Here is a 25,169-nt window from a genome sequence, read left to right as displayed (position 1 = left end):
TATATAATGCAACAAGATAATTTTCCTATATCTTTATCACATAAAATGATAAATAAAACATAAGTCAATAACTAAAATCTAAATACTTAAAAAATTACAGCTAATCTTAATGCTAACAGGTGGCATGCCATCAAACAACAACAAGAACATAACTATTTAGCCTATTTTTAAAGATATATAATATAGGAAAAGAATACACTATATTCTACTGACCTCTATAATTTTACTAGGATCTAAGTATGTACCCTTGGGAAGTGCTTTGTGCACTATGTAATACATTGTTTCAAATGAGATAAAAACCCATTTCCCCATGATTTATCCTCAGCAGAGATAAAAAATATCAATTATGTTCACTTTATATATTATGCATATTATATACTTATATATTATATATGTTACATATAACAGTAGCTCCATATAAAAGCTACTAAATCTTTTTCTTACTAAGCTATAGAATTCAAATTCTTTTAGCAATTAAAAAGAAAGGTCCAATCCTTCCCTAAAGGTCAACCATAATTTTCAAAATTGAACTGATCACAAATGATCTGAAAGTTCCAGTTCATCCATCCATACATCCATTCATTCCACTTGTATGTTATATATGAGAGACTACTATGAATTCAGCACTGTGAACATGTCCATATCACGCTTAGCCTGTAACCCAACTAAAAGGAAAACATTAATTAAAAGGAAAAGTATAAAAGAGAGTGCTGTGATTATTAACGTCAAAAGGTTTATAGTTTTCTTATCCCATCGAGGATTACTATAGTCACAATTATGCGACTGCCACCAGTGTTTCAATGGGAACTCCTCTCAAAAAAACAGGGTAACACCAGCAGAAGGTATAGGCATAATTACAGCTTATCAGTGCTAGAACTGTTTGCTCCTGTAACCTGTATTATTACAACATATATAATACACTGAATCTTCATTCAAGAAACCTTTATTGAGCCCTAGTATATATAAGAGGATGGTAGGAGATAATAACAAAAGAAGATCCACAGGGCTTTTTGGATCACAGGTGCACATGCACATGGGTAAAAGGTAAACAAAATTATTAACTATTAACTACCCTTTCCTCATGACATACACAACACATTCTTGCCATAATGCGGTATAACTGAAATAAAAATATTTAGGAAATAAACATTTTTCCTAACTGCAAATATTTGGGAACTCATTTCAAAATGAAGTGCATGTACTCAACACCAAAGAGTAAAATGGCACAGTAACATTAACAAAATTAATCAATTTCTTTTATACCCAGAAGGCCAATACCTTCCTTAAACTGAGTTCTTTATTTTAACTGATTAATTCCCCATTTATTCACTCAACAAAAATGTACTGATCAGCTGTAGCATGCCGGGCATTGTGCTACCCATAGAAAGATCTACCAAAAATTATGCTATTAAGACAGATATGCATCTAGCAAATTGCCCTATATAACAAAGTAACATTCTTTCAGTCAAAATTTCTTGGGCAAGTACAGATCAGTGATATTAATAAGACAGGCCCACCTAAAAAAAAGAAAAGTTTTCTATTCTTACGAAATATAAACAATTCAGACAAATGAACATCAAAAACAACTATTCAGAGTAAGTCATTATGATCACAGACACGGGAATAAGTCTGAATCAATTACATTTAAATAATGAAAGCTGGAACTGAGGCATTAAGTGAAAACAATCACAAATGTTTTAATAACCTAAGTATATTCTGAGCCAGCATCACAAAGTACCAAGTTATAGAGACAAACAGAACCATTGCAAATATCCAGAAAAACATGTAAGTAAAAATGAACAAAGTCTGAAGTGGCGGAATGTAAATAAAAAATAAAATTTTTGAGTGAAATTAAAAATAAATTCAAATAAGAAAAAAACTGAGACACTGGATAATTAGTAGAGTAAGGATAAATTTTCATCTTATAACAAGACCAACAGTGATATTCCTAATGTGGGGTGGAGGCGGACTGCCACTCCACCTCCAGATCTACTAATATAACTAGCACAAAGAAAGTTATTAGCAAAAACACTGTAATCCATTCCAAAGCCAAGTATGTTCCCATACTAAAGAGCACTGTTTTAGAGAGTACATCAAGCAGACTTGAAACTGAAGAGTTAGAACCCACATTATTGCCACTATAAAACTCATTCAGGATGTTAAAACAGTATGGTAAAATTTCAAAATCCTACAACTATCTTTGCCCAATATATATTTAAGATGAATGTCAATCATCATCCTAAAATGGTGTACAACAGGGACTTAATAAACATTTTGAAATCTTAATATCTGATCTACATGTTAAATCTAAATACTAATATTTTTTAAATTACTTGGTAATAGGACACAATCTTAATGGAGAAAAAACTGTAAAATGATTAAAGTACTGAAAAATACCACTCATATTTTTATCTTAATGCTTTCATCAAGGTTACTAACATAGATACATCAAAGAAACAAAACTTTTATACCTTATTTTAGCTATAGCATATAGTCAATTATATAGAACTGGCCTTTCCTGCTGGTTTATAAACAACTTGAGGAAGTTCTCTTGGATTTCCATATCTCCATCAAGGCCGTTAGAAAATATATATATTTGCTATCCCAAATTCCCTCTTAAAGATTTGTTTACATGATGCTCTTACCAGTATTCACTTAATTTACAACATGTCGTCATGGTCTTTCAAACATTTGACGAGACCGTTCATTCTAAGCGTGAAGTGTAAATCTGTGGAACATATTTCTTTTTCACATTCTAACTATATTCATAATCAGCAGACAAACTTTCAATTGGCCATTTGAAAAGACAGTTAAAAGCTAGTATTTAATGTTAAATTTTCAAGCACAAGAAGATGGTTTAGATAATACACATTTCAATTGAAAGCAATGTACAGTTTCATAAAGTACATTCTCAGTGTGCCAGGAATATATTTTCTTTTGTGATAAGCAGATTTGTAGTCAAATCTGTACTAAACAGTGCTTTGTCTTTCCTAAGCAACCCAATTTGCTTACTCTTTCTTTTGTAAGTATGAATATTAAAAGTGCTTTTAAGTTTTTGAAGTTGATTTTTAAACTTCCTTTTAATGTACTCCAATAGTCTAAAAGCTAAATGACAACAGAGTAACTATCATTGTTGTTATCTTTTTTTGATACTGTTTTCCTAAAGGTATTTGTGACTGATAATTCTTAATTAATTACCAGATATTGTTCTAAATTACTCAGCTAAAAGACTACTCATTAATCTTCACAATCATTTGATAGCTAATCTATAGCTGTTTGTAATGTTTGGAAAGCACTCTATAAACTACTAGTTAAAGATATTCATGAGCTAATAACTACAACATTTCTTTAGCTATTACTTTCAACTTAATTGACTCAAATTTACTAATTAGGAGATAAAAGATGAATGCAATATAGCAAGACACCAACATCATTAATCCATGTATTTTAAAAAATTAATCTATAAAACTTAGACTGTTTTAAATGTTAGGCAATGTTTAGGAACTGGCTTTCTTTTTTAAGCAAATGCACCTTTTTCATTGTATGCTATTTTCCTTTGGAAATCTAGCTGAATATGATATGCTAACTTCTAACTTTTAGAGGTTACCAACCTTTCACATTTGATAAATAAGACATATTTTTCTTTTAAAATAGCTGAATCTTCCCATATGTGGTATCAACAAGCACAGCTCAACATGACCACCACCACATAACAGGACATGTTTTATAGAGACTCTGATACAACAGCTTGCAACAATAATAGCGTAAGGTAAAAGATACAATAGTTAAAATCAAATTATAAATATTTGTAAGTGTATACATATTCAGTGATCTACTTTATACAAAGCACCCTAGTTACAAATCTGAACACTGGTCAAACCTACGCTCTTACATACTACCCTAATAAAACCTGAGTGGAGGTGTATCAAGCATAAAGCCTAGGCTATCCTAACAAAACTGCCTAAAAGAATTGGTTATGAAAACAACATAAGTTCAATAACAAAGAGAAACAAATCCCATGAAGAAAACAAGTCATATATATACAACAAGCACTATACATTTGCGTAATAAGCTTAAAAACATTTTTGAATAGGTAGTATATTTTGATGGGAGTCCAGAACACACTACCCCAAAATACGGCACATTGGCATACTGATCATTTTAAGATGAAGGAATCTGAGTAACAGTAGGTGCAGTAAAGACTCTCTGACCCCGCCACCCTCCCCTGAAGCAGATCATAGAAACAGCAGGTTCTAGGATGGCCCTGTAATTTCACCCCTTATAATCAGAGGTGCCTTCCTTACACCCAAACAAAAAGAGCATCCTTATCTCAAAAGACACAGGGATGCTGAGAAGAATCTGAATGAACAGGCTATGCTGATTCTCCCCCAGTTTACTACCCTTAGTTCAAACCCTTTGTCCGACCAGGTTTTTCTTGAATTTCGACTCTTCATCAAACTTAAAATAAAAAAAAAACCCTCAAACTTAAATGTTTCTTTGGGTCTTCATTTCCTTATGAAGGCTCCCATGTTACATAAAACTTACATTAAATAAAATCATATACTTTCCTCCTGATAATCACTCTTGGTCAGCTTAAATTTCAGTTGCAGTCAGGGACCTTAAGAGGGTAAAGGCAAAGCTTCTCCTCCCCTACAAGTCACATGACTTACGTATAAAATAGTATATAGTGTAAAGTCCCCCTCACACCCAGTCCTCATCTACACAATTCCTCAACAACCAAGCAATCAGCCATTAATTCCAGGGTATTTTTGTGCATATAAACACATATATGAATTCTCATTTTCCCACTTGTTTAACTCACTAATATCCACTATACACTCTGTTCCACACTTCCTTTTGTCACTTAATATATCTTGGAGAAATATCTCAGAATAGTTTAAATTTGCAGTCCCTTACAATGAGTAGGTTGAGCATCTTTTCATAAATCGAAAGTATTTTTTACTTAGTTTTCTACAGGTTTTTGGTCATGACTTTCATCCATTTTTTTATTAGGCTGTCTTTTCCTATCTTTTTTAAGGAGCACTTTGTATTTTAGAAATGTTATCTTTGCTCTGGTCCTTTGTCCTGGTTCAAATTTGTCATTTGCCTTTTGATTTTGCTTATGGTATTGTTCGGTTTTTGGTCACAAAGGTTTGTATCTGTTTTAATGTAGTAAAAAAAAAATAGTCTTTATTCCTCTTTAATGGTTTCAGATTCTAAACTACAGTTAGAAAATTCTTATACACTCCAAGGTTACAGAAGAATTATCTGTGTTATCCTCTAGTACTTTTACGGTTTCTTCCATTCCCCACCTCCACTTCACTACCCATTTAATTGATCGATATGTTAAATTTACTGATGCTCCAACTTTTCTTTCTGATGAATCCTCTATTATCCCAACACCATTTATTGAATAGTTTGACTTTTCCCTGGTGTTTTGAGATTCATCCTTTATAATACATTAAAGTCTTATATGGAATTTTGTATGTTTCTGGACTTTCTTTTCTTTTTCCCCGGTCAGCCTATCTCTTCATGTGTCAACACTACATCTTTTAAATTAATGACATTTGGTAATAATGTTAGTATTTGGTAGTAAGTCACCTCTCATAGCTCTTTACAGAGCCTTCTTGGATATTTTTACTTGTTTACTTTGCCTCACTTTTCCTTAATAGTTAGCTTGCTCTATTTTCTCCCCACAAAAAGAAAAGCGGTTAATTAGTATTTTCCTGGGGTTTCATTAAATTTATAAAATAACCTAAAGAAATGTTAAGTTACTAAAACTTTATGATGTTGAGTCTTCCCATTTTAGCAAATATGCTTTTCCGCTTGTTCATGCCTTTTGTGTGCCCTTTGGGAATGTTTTAAGGACTTTTTCGAGTAATTCGAACTGTAGTTTAGAGATATATACAGGATACTACTGGCAGTACATAATTGTGCCCAGAAATACCTGGAAGGACCAGGAAGATGTTGACATTTAAGCTTGGTCTTCATTAATGATTACTGATAAGCAAGATAGAGAAGAATTAAGGGCAAAGGGAGATGCCACGCGGAAGGAATTTTGAAAGATAAGTGTAAGAATGGATGCTGAAAGAACATGGTTCATTTAAGACACTGAGTTATTTGGTAAAGCAATAAGATTACAGCATTTCTAGGAGGGACATGTAATAAAAATACTAAGTAAGCAGTGTCAATGGTAAGCAGGTTTTGGACTACTAAAGGCTTTGTGAACCACGAGGAGTCAGAGTCTAATCCTTACAGGTAAGGGCAAGCTTTATAAACTGCTTAAAAAGGCAACTACCTGATTTTTAAATGGATTTGACTTGTAAACCCTACTATTCCACTCATTTGTAGCTAAAAATAAATTCACTACAAAAAACAGAAAGGATAAAAAACAAAAAATGGGACATAAATATACGCAAACTGCCACAGAAAGAGAAATGAATTTAACAGTAGTTCAACTGTACTTTTTGTTTATACTGACAAAGACTCTCTACCAAACTTTAGTCAGGTTCCTCTGAACCGTCATCTCAGCTAGGCCCTCTGTCTCTGTCCAACCTACACCTCGGAGCTTCAGCCAGAATCCTACATCAGTTTAGGGAGAATCCCCTATCCTCAATATCTGACCACCCTCCTATCTGATCAAATTCCTCATTTCTCCACCGTCCTCCAGCTGACAGCTAATCAGCCTGGCCTGCCTTCAGCAAGAGTCCCACTAAAGTCTGTTTAACCAGAATCCCTCTCTCCCTAGATATTTCCTCCTATTAATTTCCCATCCACTGAACCCCCTCCTCACTCCGACCTTGCTCCTTGGCTATAAATCCCCACTTTTCCTTGTTGTATTCAAAACTGAGTAAGTTCTATACTCAGGTTTTTGTTCCCCTAGTGCAATAGTTCCTGAATAAAATTCAATTTTACTGCTTTAACTATTATCTGACTCTGGTTCTCTTCAACAATAATATATATATATGTTTTAAATTAATTTCAATATACTTTTTAAAATTACCTCCACCAATTTTTCTGAACGGAGTTTTAAAGAAATCCTGAATATGAAAAGCAAGCTAATTCATGCAATTGTTTCTTCCTAGAATTTTAAGTGGTCTAATATTCAGATGTTACATCAAAGTTGCAACTTTTGGTTTTAAGTTCACCTTTTTTAGTAAGCAATACTACTAAATATAAAAACAAACTTTACTCTTTCATAAAATGATTTTGAACAACACTTCCTTATTAACATCAAGTGAGGATGCAATTTAAAGAGAAACCTTCCAACCACTTTGTAGTCTCTTAATCTCTATAAATATCATACTAACATATGGAAAGATTCCATAATTAATGTAAAAGAAATTTACTTTAAAAAATATATTCTTCCCTCCAACTTCCTTAAAAATGAAGATTACCATCTAATCAATAATTGTTCCCTGTTCCACAACATGCTTGAAAATATATGTAATAAATACCAAGCTGAGCTCATTTTGGTGGACAATAAGGTTTTTAAGTACTTGCAACAATAGCTAAGATATACAGAATGGGTACTCTATACTGTTCTAAGCATTGTATTGAGAGAATCTTCAGAACAGCCCTAAAAAGACAGGTAGTATAATACTCATTTCATATAGATGAAGATCGAAAGCACAGTGAAATAAAATAGTATCACACAGTTACTAACTTACTAATCTTTTCTTTTTTAAAAACAGTCATCTTGACCAATTTTGTTTTCTGAAGAACAACCTAGACAGGTGATCTCATCCAAAGCTAGAATAATAAACTGTAACAGAATTGTTTAGATACCTATTTAGCAAAACGTTCTAAAACTTTTAAAAACATGTATGGACACCTCCTTCTGTAACTTTATGAATTTATCCTGCAAAATACCAGGAGCAGGCTCATCACTGCTCAAAGACAAGGGAAAATTAAACTATGGCGCATATGCAATACGTTGTAACACAACTCAGTAGATTTTTAAAATACCACCTCCACCAATTTTCCCAAATAACACTTTGGAAAATGTCAGAATATGAAAAGTAAACTTGAATCATTTACTCAATCACTCCTTTCAAGAATTGCAAGTGGTCTGATAGCATTTAGACGTTACATCAAAGCTGCAGCTTTTGCCCTTAACTTTATTTCTCCATAATATGATGTAATATACATATACCTAATAATACACAGCCACTAAAATTCATTTAAAAGTATATCATTAATTGAAATACTGTAAAATACCACAAATGTGGTATTTCTGTAAGAACATAATTATATGTATATGTATATGTATATGTATATGTATATGTATATGTATATTTATGTATAGAAGACTGGAAAGTCTTTCACCAAAATATTAAGCTATGTACAGATGACTGAATAACAAATGATTCCTGAATTTTGTGTAGAGTTATAGTAGGTTCCAAATTTACTACAATGAGCATATATTATTTTAAATATTTTTAAAATACTATTTGGTTTAAAAATTTTTAAAGCCAACGAAAACTTTAGAAATTAAGTGTAAAATACTGAAAATCCATGAAATATGAACATTTTGTAACTCTTTTGAAATTTCTTAAAATATGTGGCTTTTAATTTTATTATACAGCCACCACAAACCCACACATACAAATAACATGCATTTTATATACATCAGTTTGTATCTTAAAAAATTTTAAATGCTTTTTAGAAACCACTTACAGAATTCTAACAAAATTGACTCCCATATGCTCTTTACTTAAACTAAACTGTACTTTCTTCTTTTTTTTAAACAGAGAAAAGCCTTCTTAGATACCAGTAATGATTAGAGAATGTAATGGGATAAATATTTCCTTTATAATAGCAACAGAAACCGTAATTATGTAATACACATCATATATACATAATACACCCCAAAATGTTAAAGGCCTACCTAAAGAATACCAAACTTGATTGAAAATTCTAGAATAAATGAACCATGTTAACTGGATGGAAAGTGTCAATATTGTAGAAATATAATCACTTTAAAAATAAACTAAAAATAAGGCATAATCCCAATAAAAATCACAATACAATTTTTCTAATGAATTTGAAAAATTGATCCTAAAATTCACCTGTGAGCAAACATGCGCAAGAAATTTTTGAAAGAAAAAAGGTGGACTTATTCTGTAGGTAGCAAACTTACTGTAAAGTTACAGTGATCAAAAGAGTGCAGTTTTAGGGGGGAGGGTATAGCTCAAGTGCTAGAGCACATGCTTAGCATGCAAGAGGTCCTGGGTTCAATCCCCAGTATCTCCTCTAAAAATAAATTAAATAAATAAATAAACAAACCTAATTAACCCCTCCCTCAAAAAAGTGCAGTTTTGGCCCAGAAATAGGTATACAAAACAAAGAATTGAATAATTATGTTCACTTTAGTTTTCTTTTATGTTGATATAATTTATGTATCTAAATGCATGCATCTTACATATAGCAAATAGTGAATTTTCACAAGCACAAACACCTCTTTGACTAACACATCGATTCAACAAAAATCTATTAAATACAAGATATGGGTGAGGACTGTGCTAAAATCTGAGGTGCAGCAGTAACTAGATAACACATGGTCTCCCCTTGATGAGGCTCACAGCCTAAAGGACTAGATGATATACAAGTAGATAAATAAGTTAATCAGAGACTCAGGCTACACTGTGACGTCATCAGGAACTAAACCTGTGTGATAGAAAGTAACCTAGGCAGGAGGAGGCCTCCCTGAGAAACACCTTCAAGTCAAGCCAGGCAGGATGGGATGAGAGGGCGCAGGGGTGCAGAAAGTGTAGAGGGTTGGGGCGAGAACATTCCATGAAAGCAAAACACAGCCCAGGCCAAGTCCTGTGGGACCAACAGCCTAGCTGTTCAAGGAACCTAAAGACCAGTGTGTTCAGCACAAAGTGAGGAGGCTGAGGGAATGATGAGACCGGGGAGAGGACCTAGAAGAGGTCTGCGTTGGCATACATTTTCCAAAGCAACGCACACAGATGGTTGGGGTGGGGGTGGGGGGCGGTTTCCTTCCAGAACAGTACCTGGAGGAATTTTCATTTTGAAAAACACGGGGAGAAGGAAAATGCCATTACCTGAACTCAGCCGTCTGCACAGATGCAGCAGCACCCCATCCAGAGACATCAGTGGCTGCTGCGTGCCCCGCTCAAAGCAGCCTACAGCTCCCGTCCTAGGTGGCTCCTCACGGCTCACAAGCTTCTGTGTCCTTGGCTAATTGCTTAAACCTCATTTTAAAGTCTAGAACAGTGCTTCTCAGCTCTGGCTGCCAACACCAAGTGCGTCAGAATCTCAGTGTCAGGCCACACCCCTGACTCGTTAAATCAGCATCCCTGGAGGCGGGCACAAGCACCAGGGCTTTGAAAGCCCCCAGGTGATTTCAATGAGCAGACAAGGTTGAGAACAGCTGATCTGGAAGGATACTCCTCAAGAGAAAACGAAAAAGGACCTCATTTTACCTCCCAAGTGGTGAAGGTTACCAAGGCACCAGGCTCTTCTCTGGGAGACCAGGCCCCTCCCCCAGGTGAAAGCGCCCACTCTGGACCGCCCAGCTTGCACTGCGCTCTCCTTAAGCTCCTCGAACCTGGGGGCTCCACAGGTCAACAGACCTGTGCGCTGGGCCTGCTACAGGTACAGGAGTTGCTAGGCTTTGTAACCCAGCAAAGGCTTGTGTGCCCACGGCGCAGAAAGCCAAACTCAGACAGCGAAGTTTGCAACAAAGTAAGGGTTTTTTTTGGTTTTTTTTTGGTTTTTTTTGCAGGGCTCCCAGCAAGGGAATGGGAAACAAGTCTCAGATCCACTCCAACTTGGTCTCTGAGTTAGGGGTGTTTTTAAAGGGGAAGAACAAAGAAGCTGGGATTAATCATCGTCTTGTGACACTTCTTAATTGCAGTTTCAGAGGTCAGGTTGTCTCCGGTTTATGATTCTCTGACCAGGTGGTCCATACCTCCGGGGCCTGTTGGCTCACCTGGAGACACAACCTGAGTTTGTATATGAATAATTGTACTTTCTTCTTAAATAAAATGACTCACATTTATGTTTAAGCCATTTCATCAGACTGTTAACAGCAAGTAAAATCTTAAAATAATCCAAATAAGTCAAGATAATTAAATACTTTACCCAAATTCGTTATCTGGGGAAAAAATCGAAATCATATTATATCTTTAAGTAAGTGTGAAAAACTTTCACTTGTTGATTATTTTAAGTCATAGGCCCATTCTACCCTGGGAATATAGGCCTAGACAAAATATAGTATCTAAAGATTGTAGTTTTATTTGTTTAGGAAAAAAATGTTTTTGGACAGTTCTCATAATTCAGAACATATTAAATGCTTTAATCTAAATTTCAATGAAAGAGTAGAACCATTTTAGCATACCAAGTAAAAACAGTCTTATTTAATTATTCAAGATAATGTTCAATTTGAAAAAAACAAAAAAAAGATGAATAATAAAAACCTATAAAACACACAAGAAAATAATGAAATTAAACACCTGAAACCCGACACCAAAGTAACTAACATAGTGCAGTTACACTAGATGAGCCTATTACCGCTTATAAAACCTAGTTCAAGTGTTGGAGGAGAGGGATACAGTGACAAACAGCTTCCCTGCTACAAAGGTGGCAGGATATCTATCAAACTGGACAATAAAATTGCAATTGAGTTTCTTTGGCTTTTTATAGCAGCTACATGAATCCTGATGTAACTCTGCAAAAGCTATCCAATTCTGCAACATTAGTTTTTTACACACCAGTTCTTTATAAATAACCATGTTATAAATTTGTGATATTGAGTTTTAAATGGCTGCAAAAAGGAAAAAAAATATGCATCTCTTTAGTATTAAATGCATGAAAATATTTATAAACCTTTAGAATATCTACAGAGAAAAAAATTGGGTTTCAATAATTTCAGAATTATCAGCATCCTACAAATTGTTTACCTACTTACTGAATCACTTCAGCTCCATCCTAAACTTTATTAAATATTGATTTGAAGAGCTATAGAGTGTAAGTTTTCCATTTTATTTTAAAAATACATACAAAGATATTAAAATTCCAAAAACATTAACAAAGCTACACTCAAATAAACTATTTTATATAAACCCTATTAAAGAGAAAAACTCTTTAATCAATGAAGAAAAGTCATAAAAAGAAATAACACTGAAAGACATTTATGAAACGTTAAAATTAAAGGTGAAACCCACAAGAAGCAACTTGTAACTTTAATGTTTTCTTTTCCACTTCTTAGAGTAAAGCTTTAACAGTTATTTTTTTAAAGTATACTTAACAGCAAAAAGGGATAGGTGCAGTTTTACTTAGATAAAACACTCTGCAATGAATTTAATATGCATCTATTCCACTTTATAATTGTAATCCTAAAACTTGAGTCAAAGACTGGTTCTTGGCTCAATGTAGGCAAAAGAGGCCTCTCCATAAAGTAACTATTTTCTTTTCAAAGGTTTTAAGATCTGTTTAAAGCCATAAGTCACTGGAGCAAAGAAAAATATGAGCTAATTAAATATATACATATATATTTTTTTTTCCACACAGAAAACTCAAAGCCTCCTTTGGATTTGTTGTATGTAAATTTGAGCCTCAAAAATAATGATTTCAGATGCTACATAAGAATAGTTTATATTTCCTCCTTTAATATTTTCTGTGCCTTAAAATAAGCTCTCAGAAAGAAAAAATATGTTTTGCTTTACGATAAAAAAGTATACTGAAATTAGCACAACACTGTAAACTGGCTTTACTTAGATTTAAAAAAATGTATGATGGGTCTTAACTGGGGTCTATATTTAATTTATGTAGAATTCTTCTATCCTCAAGATGTAGACTTTCTAAAGAGTATATTATATTAGTATCTTAGTGTGAAAGTGGGAAGGGGAGAATTTTATAATAGTAAAAATAATTCCCTGTACACTCACTGGTGTGCTCAAAATTTGAACTGCGTAAGACGGGCTTATTTTAAAATACAGATTTCTAGGAACATCCCAAGAGACTCAAATTAAGATATTGAGATAGGGTCCAGGAAACCATAGTAAGATGCACATCCCAAGGTGAGGTGATTCCCCCACATACTCTGTGTGACAAGGACACAGACACTTTCATCACTGATAAGAGAGGACTGAGGCGCTAAGGCACATACAGGGCTGCATGGTGCCCCATGACAGTGGCACCGAAGAGCCCTAACCAGTCATGGTGTACTTCTTCCTTCTCCTTCCTGAAACAAGTATTTACTGTGCAACTGCCAAGTCCTCAGCACTATGCACAGCCGTGGGAGACGTGGAGTATACAGCCTTTCATCCCTACTGATGAGAGCTCATAAGTAACAGCCACTTTCAACCAGTAACACAGCATGACAGTTATCACAGGATCAGACAAGACCAAATGCCAGTCCACATCTGCTACATTACTCACCACCGCTCTTCTTCATGTACATTACACACCCCATGCAAACCAAACAATTCCCCACGTGTTTCCCTCAGTGATACCACCTCTGCACCTCTGCTTATGCCAATTCCTCCACCAGTGATTCTCATCACCTCAATCGCTACGTGCCCAAATCTTATTTATTACTCTTCAAGACTGTAGTCGAGTGACATCTGCTCTACAAACATCTGAAAGGCCCTCTCCTTTCACTGTGAATCTCTCTTCTATGGCATTTATGCCTTCCTGCCTCGTTTTTCAGTACATGTATTAACTTCCATATTTGAATGTAATTTCTTTCAGGATAAGACCTCTTCCTGATTCATATCTCTATCTTTCACAGTAACCTAAAGGTACTCAAATAGAAGAAGACAGGAAAAACAAAAGGGAGGAATGGAAACAACAAAAAGAGGAAAGACAAAGTATACTGGGAAAGAAAGAGGTGGGCAACTGTGGTAAGACCTAGACATAGTGACCAAAAATGAGTGAAAGAGACCATGGAGGGTCAGGCCAACCACAGACAGGGGAGGACGGAGCAGACAAAACATACCAAATGGAGAAAAAGAGGAGGAGGCTGGGGGAAAGAGGGGGAGTAAGGAAGTGGGGGGTGGGAGAAGCAGGGGAGAAAGGGAGAGAGGAGGGAGGAGGGGGAGGAAGAAAGAGGGAAAGGAGGGGAGGGAGGGGGAGAAAAACAACTTAAGAAAGACACCAAGAGAAAATTAAGTGCTGTAAATTCATACAGAATGACAACATGGCCTGAGAGTACAAAAAACTGTCATATAACAGTGATGTAGCCAGCTAAATCATAAACAATATAAATAATTTGGGTAAGTACAAATGAGCACAAAGTTCATGTCACAAATAAACAAAAATGATGATTTAACAAAGCCTGATTAATTTTAAAAAGAGTAGAACCAACATAGCCAGAGTGGAGATTTTTATCAAGTGAAATTGTGTAAGGTGAGGTAGGAAGTACGTTTTTTCAAGGGAAATAGTGAAAAATTAGGTAGAAATCGTTTGCCTTTCTAAGAAGATGAGAACAGAGTGTTTATGGAGGGGAATAACATTTTTAAATAAAGTTATTTTTAGCTTAATAAATCTAGAAGAAAATAATACCTAAGGCTACAGACCATTAGAAATATCCAGACTAGAAGTAATCTGGACATGTACAAAGAACTACAAATCATTAAGAATCATTCAAAGTAGGCAAAAGACAAAACCTTACAAAAATAAGAAGTCTAACAGTATAAAGGATTAGGAACTGATATTACTTAGAACCTAGCAATTCTATTCCTACTAATATTTCCTAGAGCAGAGCTGTTTTCACACTGAAGATGACTCAGTTGGCGGATTATGGAATCAATTTATTGAGGCATCATCAGCATTTTTAAATGAAAAAGAATAAAGAACATTCCAGTGCATCACTATATACCAAAATTTAAAGGGTAACACTGTCTCACGAAACTTCTGTTTCAGGTGTGTGGTGGGAGAAAGGTGTGTGTGCGTGTCTCTGTGTATGTGTGTGTCTGTGAGCAGGCACATGGGTGTACACAGACATATCTGGTCACAGTAAATGTCTCACTGTGAGTCACATGAAGTTTGAAAATGACAACTCTATTGAAATCGTTGCCTTTGAGCACCTGAGTTATTCACAGAAGTGAAAATGAATGAAGCAAATCTATATGTGACACTAAAGAAGAATCTCAGAGACAAAACGTTTGATGAGGAAAAATTAAGTAACAGAAGAGTCCACACAGTACAATGCCATTTTCATAAAATATAAAAATAGGCAAAATGAGAGAATGTATCATTGAGGAATACTTTTTTTTAAACTTTTTTGAGAGGGGAATGTAAACACAAATTCAAGATGGCAATCAGGTTTAGCCTGCAGTAAGAATGAGAACAAAAGGATTAACTGGAGGAATGACAGAAGTGTAACAAAGGAAAATAATCATTTAATTCTATTTTCTGTTATTTCACTTATTAACTCCTAATTCCAGATATATACACATATTACACATTTACCATTTCTAGTTTAGACATAAAGAAAAGTTTAGAAACTTCCCTGAGTTTACACAACTAAAAATCACTATAAATCAGAATTCAAACCCAGGACTATCCTGTCTCCAAAGTTCATGTTCCCTTCATTACTTACACAAATGGAATGGTGACTGGATGTAAATACTTAGTAATAGATGCTCAGAAACTCAAAGGTACCTGAGATATCTCCTAGTCCAACCCTTTTATTTTTTGGATAGAAAATTCTAGGAGACTAGGCTATTGGCCCTAGCCTAGGACTTCAGCAGTTCTCAGGCATTTTGGTCTCAGGATCCCTTACACTCTTACAAAAGTACATCCCCCAAACCTTCTATTTATATGAGGTATATCTATTACTACTTATCATATTAGAAATTAAAACTAAGAAATTTACAAATAATTCATTTTAAAATAGTAATCCATCCAATGTATGTTAGTATAAGTAACATGTTTTCTGAAAAATGATTATTTTTCAAAACAAAAAAATAATAATGAGAAGAGCAGTATTATTGCAGTTTTGCAAATCTCTTTCCATTTTGGCTAAATAGAAGAAGGCTACTTCCTAATATCTGTTTTTATATTGAATCTGTTGCATTATATTGCTTTGGTTGAAGTACATGGAAAACCCACCCTCTAACTAGGTAAGTAGCTGGGAAAGGAAAACCTCACCATTCCCTGAAATGGTCTCTTAGGCTCCCAACATCTTCAGGCTGTGCTTCAAGAAATTACTGTTCTAAAGGTTATACTCCTCTAACCATTCTTCCTAAGGACCTGACAGCATAAAGCGTATGCAAAAGCACCAAATTAACACATACTATTTAGAAAATTTGAAAAACCTAATTTATACAGGTACTTCGTAACCTACAATTCTCCCGGATATCTCTGAAATCCAATCCAAATTATGTGAAGCCAAAACTCAATCCTGTTTTTCTTCATGATCTTTTGTAAAGAGGAAAACAATACTAGAAGAAAATCAGTGCAGACTTCAGCAGCCCACTGCAACAGAAACCAGATCAGCTGTGCACCAGCACAAACTAGAGTAAGTCAGACAAGAGGTGGCAAAGTGTTTATGTAAAGTGTCAAACAGTAAATGTTTTAGGCCTGGGGGGCCACACAGTCTCTGTTGCAAATACTCAATACTTATAGCATGAAAGCAGTCATAGAAAATATATAAATTAACGGGAGCGGCTGTGTTCCAATAAAATTTTATTTATCGAAACAGGTCAGGCCAGACTGGCCCTCAGGCCATGCTTGGCTGAACTCTGCCTTAGACTAACCCGGTCAGCTAAAAAATGTAGTGACTAAAAGAAAGCCATTTTATAAAATCACACCTTTGTTCCATCTAGCACTGGATTATTCTCAAACATAAATTTGTATGGTAATATCTTCTGATCTAATGTATCTTTATAAATCCTCATGATAGGAACACACCTCTTCTCACTGAAGGAGGAGACAGAATGAGTAACTCTTAGGTGCCTTCAAAGAGCTAAAAGTTATTCAAACAACCAAAAACATATATTTAGAAAATGACAGTATATTCCAATAGAATGGCAAAATATTCCAGAGTAATAACTATGATAGTCAGTAAAATGAAACATTTAAAGATATATCAAATTTATCGTTTCTATTCTTTATGCCTTCTAGTCAATTTATAATATGAATGTTTATTTAATTATATTCCTTCTGTGAATCTATAGAAAGTTCTTAAACATACAAAAAGCACAAACCATAAATAGAAACTAATAAATTTTACTACATTAATTATTTGAGATGTAAAATTTCCACAAACATAAAACTCCAAAAATAAATAGATAAGGAATAAATTGGCATAAGACATTCATAAACAATACAGCTAACAAAGGATTAAGACCAAGAACATGAAGAACTCCCACAAAACAATAAGAAAATGCAAATTAATGTTATGGAGACATAGCATCATCAAATTTGCAAAAAATTTTAACTCCAGCCATAGCAAGTGATGAGGTAATATGGGGTAATACATTGCTGGAGAGAATGTACACTACTACACCGCTTTGGAAAAGGAAATGCATTATCTTATTATGTTCAACATCTGCATCTTACAAATCAGCAATTCTATTTCCAGGAAGATATTTTTCTCTAGAGAGAAACTTCCCAATACATACAAAATGCATCAAAAATGCTCATCAACTTGTAAATGGATAAAGTCATACCGTGGAATACAATACAACTGAAAAAATGAACACAGCTACATTGGTCAATATGGATAAATCTAAAACAATAAGTAAAAACAGCTAGTTGCAGAAAAATGCCTTAATACCACTTATATTGACTGTAAACATGAAATTAAGAATTCTTTAGTGTGTGTGTGTATGTGTATGTGTGTGTAGTTAAAAATACACACAACACAGACATAATGAAAACACCAAACTCAGGTAAGCAGGGTAGGAGAGAGGGGCTAAAAATGGCAGACAAAGCAATTGGGATGGGGAACCCAATTTCGTAAACAGTACTAGGTACATTATTGCTTATACCTTTTTGTATGCATAGCACATTTCATTAACAATTTTAAACAAAAGCTATACATAAATAAGTTAACCCTAGCTTGAGTTTTTCAAAAAAAGAGATTAGTAGATTCTCCCAAACCAATTTAACTCACTGTAACATGAGAAAAGGCAAAACTAGCCAGAGCTTTTCTGTTTACTCAACCAATTTACGTTACTAAAATAACTTCCCATCTTTGAATATAGTGCGCCACCTTGTGTTCAAAGCTTCAAAATACCATAAAATTCAGAGAACCCTTGCTTGAAAATGACTGCTGAAAATATAAATTCCTTTACTCTGGATTATGAGGTTTCATTGTATTAACTTGAGCACACGTGAAAATGATATGTGGAGAAAAAAAAACTATTTTGCTTCTGAAGAAGTTGTAAATACTTCATATTTTTTAGTCATTCCTTTTTTCAGTTGTTCATTTCACTACATTTCCACAGAATAATCTGCATTTTTCCCATATTTTAAGTATATAAAATATGTTAATAAATAAATAAAACTCAAAATTATAGACATTTAAAATTCTGAAATACACTTTCATACAGGAACTTACCTTTGAATGTGTGATTGATAAGGTGTCTACCCACACACGCCAGCCACCCCATTCGTATTTGACTGCATGGTAGAGTAAGATTCTGAATATGGCATATACCATTTCTGTTATCTTCTGCTCATCTGAATTCTTAGGATTAAAATAGCAGAGAGAAAGCATCCACTCTTGCCACACAGAACACTGTAGCAAGCTCCTGAAAATTATAAGAGGATACTGAATTACTTAAAAAAATCACCTGAAAGAATTCTAAAAATCAAAAGTTCAAAACAAACAAAAAAACAGCTTTATTATGTATTCAAAACAATTCAAGAATGTGGTATTAAAAACCCAATTTGACTGTATGGTACATTAATTGCATAACCTTAATGAAAAAAGCTTCTGGAAAATTCATTTCATAGTATTCTTAAAGAAATTTTCCTTAGAAAACATGGGCCCATTCAAAGCTAGACTCGAATATTGCAAGTAAATGCTTTCTAGTCCTGCTTACCTTCTGTTTTCTCTGTTGTTATTAAAAAGTTTAATCATGTCAGAAAGAAAGGCTCTGCGAACTTCCATGCTCTCTGGACACTGGGGAGAATTTCGAAGTAGGGTCGCAATTACTTTTAGTATCTCTGTAAGACAATTAGTAAAATTCATAAATTAGTAAAAACCAAAATACTACAAAAAACTTCATGATGGAAGATCACCAATATATTGCAATTTCTTTCATTTCTTTGATAATGTCTCCTGAAAACATCCTCTTTTGTTTTATAAACTATCATCTGCAGACAAGACTGATAATACATTCATTAGAAAACGTCTGTAAACAAGAAAGGGATTTTTAAATTTCATCATTAGAATGTGTAAAGTTGAATTTTAAAAGGTTGTTATAAATGAAATTAAATTACAAATGAATTAAATGATGGTAAAACTGCTGACACCCTCTCCCTAACCTCTGCCAGCGAGTAAAGCTTATCTATAAAAAAAAAAAACTATAATCAAAATCTCAGAAAGAGAATAAATTCTCAGCTTCTTCAACAAAATTTATAATATGCACATATTCTTTCATTATCATGATTTTTAAAAGCTGTCAAGATTTTCTTCCATAATTCTAAAAGTTATACTAGATATTAAAAAATTCAAAAGAGAATTAAAACCTATTCAACATCCCGAACACACACAAATAAAACTGCTGTTGTAATAGTCTTGAACATAACGCTGTCTAAATTTCTAGTACTAAGCTTTAAGAATAGAAATTCTATAAAATATATAGATACCAAATTTTAAAGAAACAAAAACAGCTACAACTTGAATTTAAAATTAAATAATATGTCAACTTCCTACCCAAATAAAAATTGAGGAATTCCAAACTAGCATTTCCCAAGGTTTTTGGTGATTCTGAAGCAACAAGTTCAAAATATCAAGTTTGAACATACTTATCAGAAAATTAATCATATTTTGGTAGCAATTTCTGAATTCTTCTAATAACAAATTCAAATTCTCTCTACCTGAACAATGATTACAATGATAATGATAATCGTAGTAATGAAAGTGATGATGATGGTGATAATCACTAATTTTGAGAATACACCTTCGTGTGACACTGTTTTAAGAAAATACAGGTATTAACACATTTAATCCTTATACAGTGATAGCAAGATACTATTATTATCCTCATTCTAGAGATAAGAAAACTAAAGCACATAGAAATTAAGTAATTTACCCAGCCATTTAACTATTAAGACATATAGACACGATTGAAAAGCCAGACAGCCCATGTTTTTAAATATCACATTATACTGCCTATCTTTCTAAGCTAATACGTTACACAGATTAACATATTTTAAAATTCTTACTTCATTAAGTCAACTTTCCCAAACTACAAAAAAATATATTTCACATTATATATATAAAATCAAGGTATTTTTTCTTTTCTTGCTCTCTAAAATGGTATCACATCTCCCTGAAGGCTGAGAAAAATTAAACTTTAGACATACATGTTTTTAAAACAAACATGAACACAATTCGTCACATAAAAATTAATTCTGTAAACCCTACAAACCAGTTTTTTAATGTCAATAATCTTAAAAGATGAAAAATGTGCATTGGTATATAAGCTTAAGAATTCTAAATATCAAAAGAAAAATGGTTAACCAAGACTAAATTCATAAACAATAAAAAAGGATGTTTTTTAATTCCAAACTTGATACTTCTAGATTGACAGTAATTTAAGAAGAAAGCTACCTCCGTGGTTCATGTAATTTAGCCTGACATCACTAAATACTTCAATCAAAACTTTACCAAAAACTGAATATAATTAAATCAAGATCTTATGCATATAATTCTTCAAAAACCTCTATATATAAACATTTCCACAGAACCTAATGGCAATTTGAAGTTATACTCAACATCAAACACAAATAAAACTAGTATTATATTAATGCTTGTAATGAAATATTATTTGAAAAAATGTGTTTTCAACATCAACTTAGGTTTTTCAATGACTTTCCTTTTAGTAGCAAAAGGTATTTTAAAAAAAGTGTAAAAAAGGATGGGAGTGGGAGAAATGGGTGAAGGTGCTCAAAGAGTACAAACCTCCAGTTATAAGGCGGGTAAGTTCCAGGGACGCAATGTATAAGCCAGAGACCACAGTTAATACTATATTGTGTATTTGAAAGTTGCTAAGGAAATAGATCTTAAAAGTTTTCACCACACATTAACACAACAAAAAATTTAACTATGTGAAGTGATGGACTAACCTTATTGTGGTAACCATGTCACAACATAAACATGTATCAAATTATTAGATTGAATACCTTAAAATTAATGAATACCTTAAAATTACACAATGTTATACATCAACCATATTTCAATAAAGCTGTAAGAGCAAAAAGCAGGTATCAAAAAAATAAAAGTATACTAAATACATACGAGGATTTTGGATCTTTACTGAAGAATCAGGATCTGGATGCTGTTTATGTATTACTTGAGTACAAATCTGTTCTATAAGAATCTACAGAAGTAAAACAATAGATTGTATTAGCTTAATCACTACTAATGAACTTTAACACAACACTAATCAACATTAAGTATAGTCTAATAATGTCATGTTAAATATCTTCTACATTATGTAAAACAAATAATTTCATTATAGCTCTATTTTTACTTAATTATAAAATGAAACATCAAATAGTCAATATAATGGAGAAAAATACTTAGATGTCCACACTGTTTAATAATTCACAGACTAATTTATTTAGATGCAGCCACATTTCCTTTATATAACTAGTTCCAAAATTGTGCATCAAACTTGAATGATCTTATCTCATCTAGACACTAGCAGCTCAGTTATACCAGTATTTTCATTATAAAAAGTTAGTAAGATAAAATTCTAACTACATTCCTACCTCAAAAAGGACATTATATGTGGTCATTGTGATTAAATTTGTCTGAAGCATCAGTCTTTCAGCTAACAGTGAAAACAATCCATGTCCAAGCATGACTTCAGCTTTTCTTCTGCAATTAGATAGAAAAAAAAAAAAATCAAAGGTAGAGTTTTATTATTCATTATTTAGTATGCACGTTGACAAAGGAGGCACATAAATGTTTTAACATCAACAAATTTCCACTCAATAACGCTCCCAATTTTCTTCAACCTACAACTTACATGGCCACAAAGTCTTTAAGTAGAGAAAGACACACTACAATACAGGTGCAATGAAGGGTGAAAACATACAAGACTGGCTGTGCCGGAGCACAGCAAAACCTCCATCAAGATCTTCAGGGCGAATATTTACTAATCAGCAGCTACTCGCTGTCAGCGCTGAGCTAAGCTCTACTATAAATAATAACCTAAAGCCCTATAAGTAAAGTCGAAAAACAATACAGAAGAAAAGGTAGAAGAAATGTAAGCAAATTTTTTAATGAATACTGTGAAGATAAATACAGTAAAATTAAACTTTCAGGCAAAAATTTAAAAACTGAAGGACCACAAACTTAATTCTACTCCTGGATTTGTCTAATTTTTTCTGCAAATGACTGGATATTGTATGCTTTAGGCTTTGCGGACTATGTTTCCTGCAGCAACAACTCAACACTGTTGCTGTAACATAAAAGCAGCCATAGATAATAATCAAATAAATGTATCTGTGTTCCAGTGAAACTTTATTTACAGTCAGTCAGCTGGACTGAAAGTTTACCAATAAATTTCTACCACCAAAATTGTTAATTATTATAATAAACCAATCCTGGTATAAGGAATAATTGATAGGATTTGAATGCCTACATTAAGCTAAGAAAAAAAAATGTAAGTTTCAGTTTTTAGTTATATGTATAGCAGAGCAAACTATGTGGCAAACATTCAGGTTAACATGTCAGCTTAATACAACAGATAAAGCAAATGATCAAGCCATCTGAAATGAAGTCCCCATGGTACCTAGAATTCTATGTATACAAATGTATTCTCATAATAAATAAAAAAAAGGAAAATTTAAGTAAAAACACAAACCACATATATACTCTTGTTCCTATTTTATTTTTGATAAGTAGAAATAGGATTAAATTTATATAGCATTTTATGAATAAAAATAAAGAGAAGTGAGAATAGAGGAATCACATGATGGAAATATTATTCCAAAGATTTTTAAAATAAGTAAGTAACATACATATTCTATTTCAGATTTCATGCATACTTACTTTGGCGCCAGATGTTTTAAAAAATAACCCATTGCCTTGAGAGCTTGTACTCTGATTCCTTCACTTGTTGATGCCATCAGTTTATAGATAACACTGAATAAATTAAAATTAAAAATAAATTACTAGATTTTTCAAAAAGTAAATATCTAAGATATATATGTATATATGTACATTTTTCATATAGTCACATGACTATAAGCCTAACTTCAAGTATGAGTGACTTTAATATACATTTCTGATGTTTAAAAACTTGCTTATCAATTGCACGTTGTCTTCAAGAAATCCACTTTTTTTTGGCTATTCTTTTAAAAATTTTTTCCCCTTTTTTTCAGTTGAAGTATAGTCAGTTTATAATGTCAATGTCAATATCAATATAATGTCAATTTCTGGCGTACAGTATTATACTGGAAGTCCTAGCCATAGCGAGAAACCCAGTTTAAATATAAAGTTACATAAAGATTAAAAGTAAATGAATGGAGAAAAATATACCACGCTAATACTAATCAAAAAGCAAGTGTAGCTGTATTAATTTCAGACAGAGAACACTTCAGAGTAAGGAAAGTTACCAAGGATAAAGAAGGGCATTACATAATGATAAAGCGGTCAATTCTCCAAGATGACGTAACAGTCCTTAACATGTATGCACCTAACTTAGAGCCTAAAACTATGGAAGGCAAAAACTGACAGAACTGCAAGGAAAAACAGATGAATCCATTATCATAATTAGAGACTTCAAAATACCTTTCTCAGAAACAGATCCAGCAGGCAGAAAATCAGTAAGGACATAGTTAACCTCAAAAATACCATTAGTCAATTGAATATAACTGACATCTACAGACTACTTCATCCTACAATAATAGCAAAGTACATATTTTTCTCAAGCTAACATGGAACATTCACCAAGCAGACCACATCTGGGGCCATACAACACCTAAACAACAAATGTAAAGACTGTAAATTATCACTCTCAGAAAAATTTGCTCTTAGATCACAACGGAATTTAATTAGAAATAAATAACAGAAATAAAGCTGCAAAATGCCAAATAACTGAAGGTTAAACAACATACTTCTAAATACAAAGAAGAAATCTCAAAATAAAGAAGTATTTTCAACTAAATGAAAATGAAAGCACAACTTATAAAAATCTGTGGGATGCAGCAAAAGCAGTGCTTACAGGAAAATTTATAGCACTGAATGCATATATTAGAAAAGAAAAAAGATCTAAAATCAATAACCTAACTTTCCACCCTAGGACACTTGAATGAGAAAATTCAATCCAAAGTAAGCAGAAGAAAACTAGTAAGTTTTCAACAGTAAGAAATCAATAAAATTTTTAAAAAATCAATAGAGGAACAAAACCAAAAGCTGGTTCTTCAAAAAGATCAATACAATCAATAAGTTTCTACTCAGGCTAAGGAAAAAAGAGAAAGGACAGTCTGTGCTTCTGGACTGCTGAAAATTGTGTTTAGAAATATGCTGTGTTAAAATACTAAAATGACTGATTCTTGGTTTTCAACTAGGTTTTAACATTTCTTTTTAAATGATTGTGAAGTAAATACTCAGGTTTAGTATAAACTCTCTGCACAGAATTCTTACATTAAATATAGTTTATATAAGAAAAAAAAGGACATAATTTACTAGTACCATAAATTAAAGAACGTGTATCACCACATGTCCCATAGACATATGAAGGATATAAATGAATAATACTATGAACAACTCTATGCCCACAAATTCTATAACCTAGATGAAATGGACCAATTCCTTGAAAGACACAATCTGTCAAAACATACATAAGAAAAAAATTGATGATCTGAATAGGCTTAAATCTACTAAAGATACTGAGTAACCCCCCAAAACAGAAAGTACCAAATCCAGATGAGTTCACTGGTAAATTCTGCTAAACATTTAGGGGAAAAAATTATACCAATTCTCTACAATCTGTTTCAGAAAC

At 33.1% G+C, this 25,169-nt stretch overlaps 1 protein-coding gene across 5 annotated transcripts in view; it reads right to left on the bottom strand.

The window, feature by feature from the left end:
- The window catches only part of LRBA (LPS responsive beige-like anchor protein), a 620,528-nt gene that overhangs the window by 480,760 nt on the left and 114,599 nt on the right, over nt 1-25,169 (bottom strand). For all 5 annotated transcript variants that reach the window (XM_074377442.1, XM_074377438.1, XM_074377451.1 and 2 more), the window contains 5 exons: nt 23,216-23,308; nt 21,928-22,036; nt 21,452-21,533; nt 19,029-19,152; nt 18,542-18,734 (listed from right to left, as the gene is read on the bottom strand). In XM_074377442.1, coding sequence (XP_074233543.1) covers nt 18,542-18,734; nt 19,029-19,152; nt 21,452-21,533; nt 21,928-22,036; nt 23,216-23,308 — 601 coding nt within the window. The remainder of the gene's footprint in view (nt 1-18,541; nt 18,735-19,028; nt 19,153-21,451; nt 21,534-21,927; nt 22,037-23,215; nt 23,309-25,169) is intronic.

Source organism: Camelus bactrianus, chromosome 2 (assembly GCF_048773025.1).
Source record: "Camelus bactrianus isolate YW-2024 breed Bactrian camel chromosome 2, ASM4877302v1, whole genome shotgun sequence".
NCBI lineage: Eukaryota > Metazoa > Chordata > Mammalia > Artiodactyla > Camelidae > Camelus > Camelus bactrianus.
Note: the sequence above shows the minus strand (reverse complement) of the source record. Positions and strands in the feature narration are given on the sequence as shown.